The 13,825-nt window shown below is 44.1% G+C and overlaps 1 protein-coding gene across 1 annotated transcript in view; it reads left to right on the top strand.

The window, feature by feature from the left end:
- The first annotated feature begins 1,496 nt into the window (after positions 1–1,496).
- Positions 1,497–13,825, top strand: part of TG (thyroglobulin) — a 158,754-nt gene continuing 146,425 nt past the window's right edge. The window contains exons 1-8 of the mRNA XM_087733838.1: positions 1,497–1,569; positions 3,369–3,477; positions 4,386–4,483; positions 4,940–5,143; positions 5,436–5,595; positions 9,889–9,995; positions 11,208–11,351; positions 13,109–13,294. Of these exons, the coding sequence (XP_087589964.1) occupies positions 1,497–1,569; positions 3,369–3,477; positions 4,386–4,483; positions 4,940–5,143; positions 5,436–5,595; positions 9,889–9,995; positions 11,208–11,351; positions 13,109–13,294 (1,081 nt within the window). The remainder of the gene's footprint in view (positions 1,570–3,368; positions 3,478–4,385; positions 4,484–4,939; positions 5,144–5,435; positions 5,596–9,888; positions 9,996–11,207; positions 11,352–13,108; positions 13,295–13,825) is intronic.

Below are 13,825 nucleotides of genomic sequence, written 5' to 3'. Positions count from 1 at the left end.
CGTTGTGCCTGCAAGCACGGACCCTGCTGCCCCTGGAGAGCCCCTGATGCTGGGCTGGGCTCTCCCTTGTCACTCTCCTGTGACTGCCCCACTGCAATGGGCACCAGACACAAACCTGAGACTCTTGAAGCATACTTGAGTCAGAAATATATGCCATGTTCAGACTTCTAATTGTTTATAATTTGATTTATAATTCAGCCACCCTAGTGCTAATGCTAGCTGTTCTCTGTTTAGTCTGATTCTGTTGATCTGCATGTATGCTTCCCTCCAAATCCTACGCTAATCTAGAAGTTAATTTTCTTTCTGCTTAATCAGGGCTGTTACAGAATTTTTATTTATGCCTTTGAAGGTTGCCTTTTTTGGTCTGTCATCTACATTGGACATGTTCTTCATCTTTTCCCAGTTTGATCTTTCTGCTATTGACTTTCCTCAAGTCCAGAGTAGGTTGCTTTGAAGTCAAATCCAAATACAGTCCTACTCATTTGAAAAAGGCTAGCCATGCTAAAGCAAGATTGTACTGCTGTTTGAAATCACATTTACCATGTATATCAAACAGTGTAGCACTGTAGCGGTCTACGGCCTAGACAGAAGGATGCTTGAATCACTGTTAGTGCAGTCTTGGTCTGTACAGGCGAGTATCAGCAGAGTTGTTTCCAGGCTGCCCTGCCCATGAATCACAAACAAGAGTGCTGCTGTCACTTTTTCCTGAAACCAGCCTAAGGCCATCCTCAAGCATGGGCTTCTGTTATTATTTAGTTCATTCTTCTGGGCCCATTTGTCCAACAAGCTTTGCATAAGTGAGGGTGAGTTCTCGTAATTCCTGGTGCAAATATATGTTAACTGACAATCATAAGAGGTGGGCAAGTGAGAAATGATACTCTGGAAGTAAGGAAATATTTCTGATACATTTTAGGTCAAGGTTCTTGCATGTGATTAGTACCAAAAGACTGGACTTAACATGCTTAATGGTTATACTGGCCTTACACCTGGAGGATGAAGCCCAAGCAGCTAAGCTGCTTCCCATCAGGTACTTGTCTGTATAAAAGCACATGGCACAAGTGGGAGTAAAAGCAAAAGGTCAGCTGCAGTTGACTCTGACCCTCAGTTCCCTTCATAGCCAGTGGAGCTGTGTCCGTCCTGTTTTTCACTTAATAAATAACCACATTATGAATTGTATTTACTCCTAGTGCTGCAGCGCTTGGAGGCCTAAGTTTTGCCTGTCCCCTCAGCAGGCTAGGCTCTCTAGAAACACAAAAAATGTATTTCTAATACAGAGCACAAAGTCTGGTTGCACCACAGTGCAGGTGAGAGCCGGAGCTTTGGCCGGGGCCATGTCAATATGCTCAATTTGCGTTTGATTTAACGAAGCCCCCCCCTGCCACCCCCTGCGCCTGCTGCTGCTGCTTGCTCTCCTCTCCGATGACCGGGCTTAGTAGTGCTCCCTGGAGCGGGGACGAGACCTGGCTGAGGAGAACCACGAGGGCAGTTCCAGGTGAATGGGCCTCTTGTGGTTTTCTCAGAAGCATCATATGCGTCACTCGCCCAATTTTGTGGCCAGTCTACCAGCGCGTAAGTGAACCCCTCCATGCGATGCTTGCTATAAAAAGGCAGGCGAAGGCTACGTGGGGTGTGCAGGGCTGCCTCGCTGACAACAGGGGATGGAGCTCTCCCATCGCAAGATGGGCTCCATCCCATTTTGCACCCTTCTTTGCTGCTTTATTAGCATAGCAGCAGCCAATATATTTGGTAAGTACGCTTGCTCTTTTCCTTTGCCTGTATCCAGTAGTGACTGTGCTCCTGTGGTCTTTGTGCTGCTCTGTGTATTATTCCGACAGAGTATGTAATGATCTTGAATCTTGCACGCTGCAAGTTATTGTGTGCCATGCAAACTGACTTCAGGCTCCAGGTTAAATACGAAGCTATAAGGATCTTTAAATAGTCAGCATTATCTGAGTTCAGTACCCCTGGATTTTGGGTGGAAAAAAAAAGTTCTGGAAGAATAGACTGAGCTAGAGAAGGAGCTTGGGTAAAAAAGGTGGGGCTGCAGGGATGTGAAGGTCCTAAGATTATATCTTCTACTTGCATGTGCCATCATCTGGTTTAGGCTTGAACCTTAAGATACTGAACAATCTGAGTGCCGTCCCCAGTTCTTTGGTCTGAGTTTGACAGTCCTGCAATCTGAATCGCTCAATCTCTTAACTCAGATGTCTTAGTAGACTCTCTCTAGCACTGTGCACAGGGATCTCCACACATCCCAGAGCAACTGGCCCAGAGTCATGTTTGAGATGAAAATGGGGAGGTTTGCCTACATGTGGACGTCTGTAGGTGAGCTAACTCAAAATCCCTTTACAGTCTTGTGAAAATTTTCACATGGGCTTACGGGGACGCAGTAAAAACTCACAGAAACAGAAGTGATTGAGTGATCTTAGGAGCACAGAAATCATCTGTGGTTAAAGAAGTCCCTGAGCTGCAAATTATTGGAGGCTGAAAAGTATTCAGGATACTTAGGATGTATTGGCACTATTACGTGTGGTCACACTCAGATCAAATACTGGATTAAGTGAAGCTCTGGTCTAAATCGCTGTAGCTGTGGTTTTGTTTGATTGCTGTATTTTTATAGAACTAGTCAATGGAATTAAGAGCATGATATTCATCGAATTTTGAGGATGGGGAAAGAGTTAGATCAACTAATCTCTTCTATAAAAAAGAAGCTACTGAATTTCATCATTCTCCCAAAAGAGCATCCAAATGTGGCTTTGAATGCATTAAGAACTGAAGAGTTACTGTTCTCTTGCTAGGTGGCTTCAGGACTTGATCACTTGCCCTGGTAAAAATTGAGGAGTGCTCCGAATATGAATTAGTCTGATGCTAACTGCTAGATATTGATTCTTTTTAGGTCTTACACAAGATTAAGCAATACCTCTCGTTTTGGTGGAAGAGTGAGGGACTTAGCTTCAATAAAGGATAAATACTCAGAAACATTAACAGTGATGTGTGTGGTTATGGCAAAGGGCTGTTTTGTGGTGACAGCCACAGCTAACTGAGCATGTAGACTACCTCAGGTACTGGAAAATGCTAGCTATACCAGTACAGAACAGAGCTGAAGCTAATCAAATACAGGCCTGGGAAAGGGGTTCACGAGCACCTCCATCATGTGCTTATCCTGCAGCTGGCAGCCCAGTGAGTTTGTTCAGTACTTCCCTCTGCTGTCCTGTGCAGAAATGCGTGCAAGGAGCAATGGGGAAACAACCAGGGAGGACGCATGAACCTGGGGCTTTCACCACACAGCGTTGGCACTAACAGGGTTTTGATAAGAACAGGTTTGTGGTGAAACCACCCTTAGGTGTTTACCTTTTCGGTGCTTTCAGAGTACCAGACAGATTCCCAACCATTACGTCCATGCGAACTTCAGAGGGAAAAGGCTTTTTCAGGAGGAGAAACCTACGTTCCTCAGTGCTCAGAAGATGGCCAGTTCAGGTAACTCATCCCTGCTATTATTCTACTGTTATGCGACATGACCTTTCATTACTAATGAAAGCTTTAGCTTCAGTTTTGAAGAGCCTCTGTATCGGTGGACTGAAGGGTGAGGGGTGCAGGAGACTGAAGGGGCTTCATTGAGCCATGTTGCAGATCCAGCCTCTACTGAATAAATTTCATGTTTCTGGAAATAATCTCTGGGTTAAGAGGTCAATCTGATATTAATAGGCTAATCTTGGCAGCGTTATTTGCATGTTAAATACTCGGTGCAGGTTGTTGTGTAATGCAACTGCTGTCTTCCTACGAATGCTCATGGGTGCCTGATCTGTGAGCAGTGTGCCAGTTGGCACAGTCGAGCCAAGTTGACTTGGAGAAGTTATCCACCCTGCTGTAAGTGGCACAGTTGGGTTTCCTTCTAGAGGCAGTAAAGGAACTGAAGCACATGGAGAACAGTGGTTTAGAGAGCAGCATGTTGCTTGAAGATGCAAGAAGCTATTGAGTTAAAGCTGAGGCTGAGGGGGAGTGCACACTGTAACATTCTCTATTATCGTACTGTTTCTGCCCAGGGTGGGGGACCTAAACCGTGCTAGTTTTGACTTAAAAATATCTCAAAATGTATGGTAAGTCTCAAATACTGAAAATCAGGATTCTGTCTAACCTGCTTGCTTCCTGAATGACTTCAAGTCACTTATCTGCAATTCCTGAAGATTTCAGAGAATTGCTAGAATTAAAAGCTCCCATCAGGTAGACTTAGATTCAGCAGAAACACAGCCCTTTCTGATTCCATTATTTGTGGTCTTAAAGTACTTGAACTTGTTTGGCTTGCTTTGTGTCTTGGTTTATGTCCCATACTGACTGAGGACTCTGTCACTAACAAAGTAAAACATGTTACTTGTGGTCTCCTTCAGGACAGTTCAGTGCAGTCGGAATGGTCTTTCCTGTTGGTGTGTGGATGAGAATGGTATTGAAGTACCTGGCAGCAAACAGAATGGATATCCCATGTCTTGTAAGTCACAAGTTTCTCTTTTGGTTAGTGTTAAAGAGCCATTTAAATCTGCATTTGAACTACTGAAATCAAGAATAGGTTAGCCCTGGACTTTGATGGACTCTACTTTGTTGTAATTTGATGGGGATTTCTAGTGGAAGTTCTGGAGTTTCTTCAGAGCTGATCACGGACACCTGACACACCTGGATGATCTGTATTCATGAAGGTCACAGTAATGTAAATCATGAATGAAAGATCAACATAATGTATTGGCTTTTGAGTTGGAGGGCTTCAACCCCATCTGTGATGGGTTTCTGTATACCAATTTTCATGACCTCAAGTCCATCAATGTCCTCATGCCGCCTGGGTGGCAGAATCAGAACTTGCAGCTCTGAGAAAACTCAGATGTTGCGTTAATAAATGATTCAGTGCCCAACAAGTACCTTCCTCTAACAGTGCCCCTCTCTGGTACCACAGGCTTATCCTTTTGCCAGCTGCAAAAGCAGAGGATCTTGGTGAGTCGCTACATCAACAGCAGCAGCGTCTCCTACATCCCTCAGTGCCTGGATTCAGGGGCGTTTGATGCGGTGCAGTGTGACACGGAGCTGGGTCAGTGCTGGTGTGTAGATCCAGAAGGAATGGAGATTTATGGCACCAGGCAGAGAGGAAAGCCAACACAGTGTGAGTAATATTCAACAAAACAGTGGGGTTTGTAGAGTGGGAAGGTTTACTGTGAATGCAAGGTGGTAGATCAGGAGCTTGGACACTGCAGCCTACACTTATCCTAGAGAAATATAGATGCCTAACTGAGGAATTTAAGTCTCTTTTTCCTTTGGTTATGAAGAGAATACAAGGCACGTAGGTGTCCATATTCAATATAATGAATCTAAACTCCTTCCAAACCATGGGATGGCTACTCAGCTGTTTGTGGGAAGTTAAAACACCAGTAAACATTACTTTTTTTCCTGGTCAGGTCCGGGGAACTGTGAGATCCGAGACCGTCGCATCCTTCATGGGTTTGGGGAGAAGAGCCCACCACAGTGTTCAGCAGATGGGGAGTTTCTGCCTGTCCAATGCAAGTTTGTCAACACTACAGACATGCTGGTTTTTGATCTCGTTCATAGTTATAACAGGTAAGAGCGTGGGCTTCTGAAACAGTGAGGCAATCCTGCATACCTCTTCAAGTCAGTGTCTTACTGCATTTTTATTTTTCCACATGAAGCCCTTCTTCTGTGACCCCATATGATGTTATTTTCTGTTAATGAACGGACCAAGTATAAAACTTTTTCTTCTGAATTAAATTTTCTCATTTAGAAAAGCCTGATATTCCATCAGTCTAATCAGCGTGTCCTCACACAGCAGTGGATACCACATTGTGATCTGTATTTGGAAAAGTAGCCAGGGCTACCTTTCAGACAGACACACAACAGCAAATGAGGTAAATGTGGAAGGAAGAGAGGAATTCAAATGTATATATGAGGGAGGAAAGATGATTCCATATGGGAGATGAAAACAGATGGACAGACGGACAAATGGCAATATGCAAAGAGCATGTTCCATGTGATGGTGGGAAACTCGTCCATTTAGGCAGTGCCAAGGTTGCTCGCACAGGTGAACCAGCAAGTGATGAACGGGTGTGCTGACATATGACTGGCTTTGGGTGGTTGGAGTGGGCTGGGAAAGGCTTCAAAATGCTGGATCAAATGCTTGTCCATGGGAGCAAGAAGCTGTTGTCCTGTGGAGGAGTTGGGAATTAATGCTCAGGTGGAGAAATAAGGGATGGACAAGAGGAACCGCAGGGAGAGGAGTCCATTTTGGTGAAGATGTTCAGACACTCCAGAGAAACCTTTTGGTCTATTGCGAAGTGCTGTTACCTTGGCTTCTCAGCCAACACGTTTCTCCGGTGGAGGGCAGTGGCATAAATGTAATGTCTCATTCTGACTTGGCTCTGTAGTCGAAAAGGCATTTTATTGTAAATGTCAATTTTGCTGTTTTGAGGGTTTTCTTTTTTAATTTAAGCAAAACTGAAAGGCAGGCCCAAATGCACAGTGCAAATTTGTCAGAGCTTTGGGAGAGGTTATTTTGGCAAGAGCAAAATAATCTGGCTGTTTTATTTGTTGGCCTGTGGAGTGTGGAAATTCTAAAAGAGCAATTACAGAGGAGAAAGCAATGCTTTAAACTAACATTTTTTTCTCCCGTTGGGAGATTTGTCTGCAAAGGCCTGCAAGATTGGGCTTTTCTTGTGCCCATGTCATGTAATTAATCACAGCAGGATCATTTCACTCACCAGCTGTCTACCTTTCTAATTATGGCCTTGACTTAACCCCCATCACATCTGAGTATCTCAGGTCATTAATATATTTATTTTCACACTATTCCTGCCTGAAATGTCATTATCCTATCCCATAAACAGGGGGCCAGAATACGGAGTTGAAAGGATGAGTTCCACAGCAAAGGACTATAGCAGAACAGGGATTTAAACCCATCCTTTATCTTCACGTGGAACCAGTGGAGCAGCTTTCTTTGGTTCCACAGACTGATTTTTGAAATCTAGACATGTCAAACTAACTCCCTTTCCAAATTGTTTCCTTACACCTTTATAAATATTCCAGAATAAATCAGTATGTTAAAAAAAAATAAAAAATGGAGAGATTCAGAAGCTTTAGAGCTAAAACTTTCCCAAAAGGAAGACTTTTGGAAAGATGACCCCAAATTTCCTGCCTCACTCTGATGACTTGGCTGCTGTTACTTATTTTTATACAGACTGTGCCCAGGTCCTGCTTGGATGGGCAGCCATATAGAAGGCAGATTGGGGAGAAAGATAAAAAAAAGTCAAAAGCTGAGGAGGATCTTTTTACTTTCTTGCTATAATTTTCATCAGACTGAAGACCTTGCGTCAGTGTCTTTATCCCAGCTCACTGGAGGTTCTGCCCTATTACGTATTGTTTCATTGGCAGCAGAAAAAAACATGATTCAGTTTTCTCTCTCTGTTTCTGAGTAGTCAAAGAGAAAGACAGCTATAACTTGAGCTGCACATAGAAACATAGAAGGGGGTACTTGCAAACCTGCTTTTGAAGATCGGTAATGAGTTATCTTTGCTGGAAGCCAAGAGCAGAGACTCACAGTTGGAAGAAAAGGTCAACAACCTCACATTTATTTACTTTCCCATATTTTTGAGTGCAAGCATTCTTGTTGAAACACATGGATACACTATAAATTTATGCATTACTTAAATGTAGTCATCTTTCCTTCAGCCGTTGTTTTGGACTGGGTCTCATAGATGAGGTACTCTGTATTATCGCTTCTCATCTCAGGAGATGTGATTAAAAAGAGGCTGAGAAAAGAAAAGAAGAGGTAGGAAGTGAGTTTTCCAAGTAAGGTGAGAAAAGTTCCGTTCTCTTGTTTGTGTGGGCCTAGTTTATATCCGTTTGTACTTTATTTAGCTGTACTCTCAACTTGGAACAAAAATAACCAAAATGACAGGATATGACTACACATCTGCCCCATATAAAAGTAGTATAATTAAGCATGTGACTTCTTAACATTGAGGATGAAAGAAAGCAGCATGCAGAATTTTTTCATTGCATCCTGTTTCACTCAGCTAGGTGCTGAGGTGATCAGCTCCAAGGACATAAGCAGTGGAGACGTCTGCCTTTGTATATAGGGGCATTGCTCTCCTAAGAAGAGAAAACATCATTTTCCTGATTGGGCAGTGGCCAGTGCATGATAATTCAGGGGAACAAAAAGCTCCTGCAGTGCCCCAAACCATTTATATCCATGTGTACATAGAAGACCATAGAAAGATGGTATTTAGCTGTTTGTATCTTAAATTGCATTGTTTTAATGCTGACAGAAGTCCCTTTGTGCTCTGAAGTATGACATTTTGATTGCTTTTAACATGCCAGTGTCAGCAGCGGAGCAGAATTTGACAATATCCAAAGTGGAGGGAGTCAGCAGGCTTTGAATTTGAAGATGTGGGAGAGTGCCAGAGCGAAGCAGTGCTACGCAGGGATGTGCAATCTCTGAGACAGGAGCAGTACTGGATAACGCTGGGACAACCCTGAGGTTATCAGCCCTTTCCTCTGCCAGGGGTTGCTGTTGCTTCGTGCATTCCCCAGCTTACGCTTTGATGGGCTGAGGCAGCAGTAACACCTTTGGCTCTCCTGGCAAGAGGTGGCAGAGCTCTCAGGCAGACTCCTGAAGGTAGCAAAGGACTGGGTCTGAGCCGGGCAAGCGTTTCTCTGTGTTTCTCAGGGGCACTGCAGACTGCACGTGCTGTAGAGCAGCCCTGAGGCTGCAGGAGGGTGGCACTGGAACTGAGGCCGCTCATAGTCCCAATTTCGCAGAGTTGCTGTAAAGTGCTTTGGCACGTTAACCTTTTTCCCAGCTGATCAGGGCCTAATCTACCATTACTCTCACTGCTAAGTGTTCTTCCTTGGTAAAAACCTACTTTGTGTAATTCTGTGAATGTCTTGAGCAGAAAATTCCACTTCCCTGTTGTTGGGTTTTTCCCAAATAAGCCACATGCAGCTGGGACACCAGAGCTTTAGCGTATTTCAGGGTAAGGGTATGTGTCTGTAAAATAATATGACTGTTTTGGAATGTGGCAAAATTGTTCGGCTGGTCATATTGCCTGAATCTAGAAAAACTTATCTTATGTTTGCTTGGAGAAACCCTAGAGTGTCTGTCAGTTAAGATCACATTTATTTTGTTTTTTTCCAGCTCTGACCCTATTAAGTTTCCTTCATTGCTTTGTTAGAATCTGGCTGTTGTCACTCCTAGAATATTATACTGGAAACTGGTGTCTCTTTGATCTCCAGAAGTAAGAGTCAGTCTTACTTGTAATATGCTAAAAACCCTTTCTCCTTAATCTGTTGAACCATGCTCTCAAAATGAAAAAGATTAGTGAGGGTTTTATCAGCTTTTGTGCTTAATTCACTGCAGAAAGCGTACGTAGCATGTAGGGAAGAGGAAGCGACCTGTATGTTTAGGCACTCCGCCATTCTGTGCAGATTTGTGGAAGGAGGTAAGGAACGGGTGTTGTAATAACGTTAAGCCGATGTCCATCTATTTTACACACTTTGACAGGTTTTCAAAGATGAGAATAGAATTGAAAATGAGTGTTAGGTGCTGTTACCTGCTTAGGAAGAGTCAGAAATCTGTCTGAAGGGATATTTTATTGTCCGGTGTTTGCTTAAAAAGCTGTGCTTAAAAAAAATGGCATTTAGGAGTCTTGTTAGCCTGCTGAAACACTGGTTTGGATCATGTCAGAGCCTGGTTGCCGCAAGGAGACTGAAGGGCTTTGTAATGGATTTTGCTGTGCAGACATCCTTGCTGTGCAAATTTGGGAGGGAAGTACAGATGATGCTTTGTTGTTGTCAGCGTGCATCCCCAGGCTCTTCACTGGGGGCTGCTTTTCCTTCCAGGATCCCACAGGCTTTCCAAACATTCAGCTCCTTGCGGGAGATGTTCCCAGAGGTCTCTGGGTACTGTTACTGTGCGGACAGCCTGGGGAGAGAGTTAGCAGATACCGGTAAGAACCCTCCAGCATCTGATCCTTTCACTTGAGAAGCTTTGAATTCCCAAGGGAAAAAGCCAAATAACAACTATCTGTCTTCAGCTTCATTTGGGACTTCAGTTTCATTCTTACAAGGGGTAAAACCACTGTGACCAGTGTAGTGCCCATGGGAAAGACTGGAGCTCACTGGTGAAATCCCACCCTTAGGAACAGCGCTTCAGTCAGCAGCAAGTGGAGTTGCTGCCCAGGAGCTAATCCTGGCTTTTCTGGGATGGTGGAATAGGATTTCTGAATGCCCAGCCTCTGCCCAGATTAGAAAGCTGCATCATATTTGATAAGGCCAATTAGCAAATGCAGGGGAATATAAAGGGCCTGGAGACTGAACTATTTTCCTCTTGCTCAGGTAGAATCATGGAATGGTTTGGGTTGGAAGGGACCTTTAAAGACCATCTAGTCCAACCCCCCTGCCATGGGTGGGGACATCAGATGGTCCTTCCTTTTCTCTCACAGCCTCAGGATACCTTTTAGGCATGTTAATAGTTGATGGGACACTTTAGAAAAAAGAATGTTTTTTCCAAAGGGGAATGAGGAGGTTGAGGACTTCCATCTCCTCTTCCTTAGATACTGTGGTTTTAAAAATTAAAAAAAAACAACAAAAAAACCAAAACAAAAAACCCCAACAAAACAAAACAAAACAAAACAAAACAAAACAAAACAAAACAAAACAAAACAAAAGAAACAGGAAAAATGCAAAGCGTAGTAACTTCAAATTTAGATGATAGATGAGAAATTCAACATTTAATTCCCACAAGGCTGAGAAGTTCTCAAAAAATTTGTTCACTCAGAGAAACTACTGCACATCTTTTTTTTTTTTTTTGGTATACAACCAAAGTGATTGGGAATTGTTTATTGGTAACATCAGTTTCCAAAATTCCATTACTTACTGTGCTGCAGACTGAACCTAACAAAACCACAGCCCGGTGCTGGTTACTGGATGTTTCTCCTGCTTGTTTTGGTAGATATCAAGACATAAAGCTAATGACTGGGCACTCAGCAGTGGGTCATACGGAGCAGTGCATTAGGGTTATGTAGTACAAGTTCACATTTGGCCTGTTTAGAGGACTGGTTTTCTTTTTCCTGATAGGCTTCCAATTCTGCTACTCTGGTGTAAAGCAGGTGACTTCACTCTTAAAACCAGGCTCTGTGCTAAAAGTCTCTCTTTCCCAGGCTTGGAACTGCTGCTTGATGAAGTTTACGACACAATTTTCTCTGCACTGGAGCCTGCCCGCACATTCACAGAGACCAGCATATATCGGGTCCTGCAGAGGCGGTTTCTGGGGGTTCAGCTAGCTACCTCTGGCAAGTTCAGATGTAAGTAGCACCCAGGTGATGCCCTGTAAATAAGGTGACAATTTTGGAGATTATGTGTGACAGCTACCATTGGGGAGAGTTGTTCTAGGAGTCTCTTGCACTAAAAGCACATAATATCACACCTTTGGTGCAAGGATTAAAGTCCCTGAATCGCAGCTGAATTTAATCTCTGGATTGTACTTTCTTACAAGCAGATTGTGCCTGTCCTCTGATCTGCACTTTCCCATGCACTTGAAGTTTGCATTGGTTGAAAGTCCATGAACTCTCCATATCTCTTGTCTTGAGATTCTGGAGATGGATCTGATGATTTATTAAACTAAAAGCCTGAGAAAATGCTCGCTAATTTATGGTGGTACACTCAGAAATAGGAAGGATCTTACACTGGTCACAACACACTCAATCCCCAGGAGGCTACACGAGAGTTTGCAGTGCCCTAGCCAGCAAGGCTGAACTTCTGAATCTGCCCTCGGGTCCATTCCCTCCCCCGTCGGGGCAGAAAAACTGGGAGAGAGTTTCTCTGCCTATGGGCAGTAAACTCTGCAGGACAAGAGGTCAGGTACCTCCTTCACCCTCCTGCACCAGAGCCCAAGAGAATTGCCTTGGCTGAGGGGAATTTGAACCCCCTGATGTGATCCTTCATCCTCCCATCCAAATTCCTCTGCCATTGCTGTCCTCACTAAGGAGTTGCATCACCAGAGATATTAAACAGATACTGATGTAAGTCTTCTGGCCACATAGTCACACGGTTTTTCTATTTCTGGGACAAGCTGATCATTCTGGGGAGTCTGGAAAACATCTTCCCCCTCCCACTGCACAGTGGTGTGCAGTAAGCTCTGACTGCGGCTAGGGATGCAGCGGCTGCCAGCAAAGATGGAGCTGTAACAGCCACAAGATGGAGATATGATCACGTTCCTCAGCCGCTGACAAGGACTGCTTTGGTGACTTACCCAGATCTCACGCCGCCACCTGAAGCCACAGGCATTAGGAAAGTTGTCAGACTTCCTTGATGAACAGGTTGCTCTGATGTGATGCTCTTGCTGCCTCAACCTGGTAGCTGAGTGTAGCTGGGAAGCTCTTGAAGGTGAGAAATGTTTAGGCTGTAGGACTGTAGATTTATATAAACAAACAAAATTTCTGTTGGAAAGGTGGAGTCTAGTACTAGAGAGATCATAACTCAGAAAATTTTCTTTATGGAGTTTTGGTTTCTCTGCCATTAAGGCCAGTTTGACAGGAGTAGGGTCTTCAGATCCCTGCAGAGGGAAATAGAAGAAATTGGGTGGTCCCAGACCAAATCTCCACAGTCAGGTGCCGATGCTTTTACAGGAGCAATGCCTTGTTCTCACCAGAAACATTGATGCCTATGTGCATCTTGGTCTCCCAAGCTGCACATCTATCTCTGTTGACCACCTTTGCATTTGCATTAAGAGCCAGAGCTCACCTAGCCTCCAGCATGGCTCTCAGCAGATGCTGCTACTCAGCCTACCCATGACTATGGCTGAAAACTCTGTTGAGGTTTTATTTTCTGTTTAGTTTTCAGGCATGATACCTACAGCAGAAAACCCTGGGGCCAGTTCTCCAGGGGAAAGGAGGATGGAGAATTTGCATTTTGGGCTGGTACTTGAAGTTCCACTGAAAACAGTCAGGAAATGAAACTTTATTTTTTCTTTTTCCGCCAAATAGGCAAATGATAGGATCAAGCAGAGATGGCTCTGAAACTTTGAGCTTTCCCTCCTTAACACATACTGTTTTTCTTCCAGGCCCCTCAAAGTGTGAGGTTGAGCGGTATGCAGCCCTGCGTTACCAGCACGCCTACGTGCCATCTTGTGATGCTGATGGGAGCTACACGCCAGTGCAGTGTCAGCGGGGAGGACACTGCTGGTGTGTGGACACCAAAGGGCAAGAGGTCCAGGGCACAAAGAGCCAAGGACAGCCCCCAGCCTGCGGTATGTATGAGGCTTAGAAAAGGAAAAACGAGTACATCTCTTGTGTTCATTTACTTGCTCCAGTCTGTGTGCATCACTTTCATTTTTCTTGGAAAAAATCAAAGGGAGTCGGGGGGAATAATTTTATAGTAATTGTCGAAGCGTGGTGCAAATGCCAGCCATTGTCCTTCGGTGCTTCCCCCAGCTGGTGTCTGTGAGAGGCCAACCTTGGTCTGTGGGAGATGTAGGAAGAGAAAAGGAGCTAACAAGCGCTGTTGCTTGTAGATCCATGTATGCTTCAAATTCAAGCCAAGCCCATTCACCTTCCCTCTCCAAACACTTCATCCACTGCGGAAATTTTGTCTTTAGAAAGAAACCTGAAGGACTAGTTCCCTTCCCAGCACTGACAGATTCTGGTCTTCAAAAACTGGGATCCAAAATCCTCCTTGGGGTTAAAAGTCACATTTTAATAAATTATTAAATGTCATATTCCCTTTATTTTCCTTTATGACCTTTGCTTAGCCCTTTATTTTTGCATACAGCAAGGCTTTT

The sequence above is a fragment of the Nipponia nippon genome, unplaced genomic scaffold, assembly GCF_047370975.1.
Source record: "Nipponia nippon isolate SJK-2023a ecotype South Korea unplaced genomic scaffold, ASM4737097v1 scaffold_1, whole genome shotgun sequence".
NCBI lineage: Eukaryota > Metazoa > Chordata > Aves > Pelecaniformes > Threskiornithidae > Nipponia > Nipponia nippon.
The sequence above is the reverse complement of the archived record's forward strand: the minus strand, read 5'-3'. Positions and strand labels throughout refer to the sequence as shown.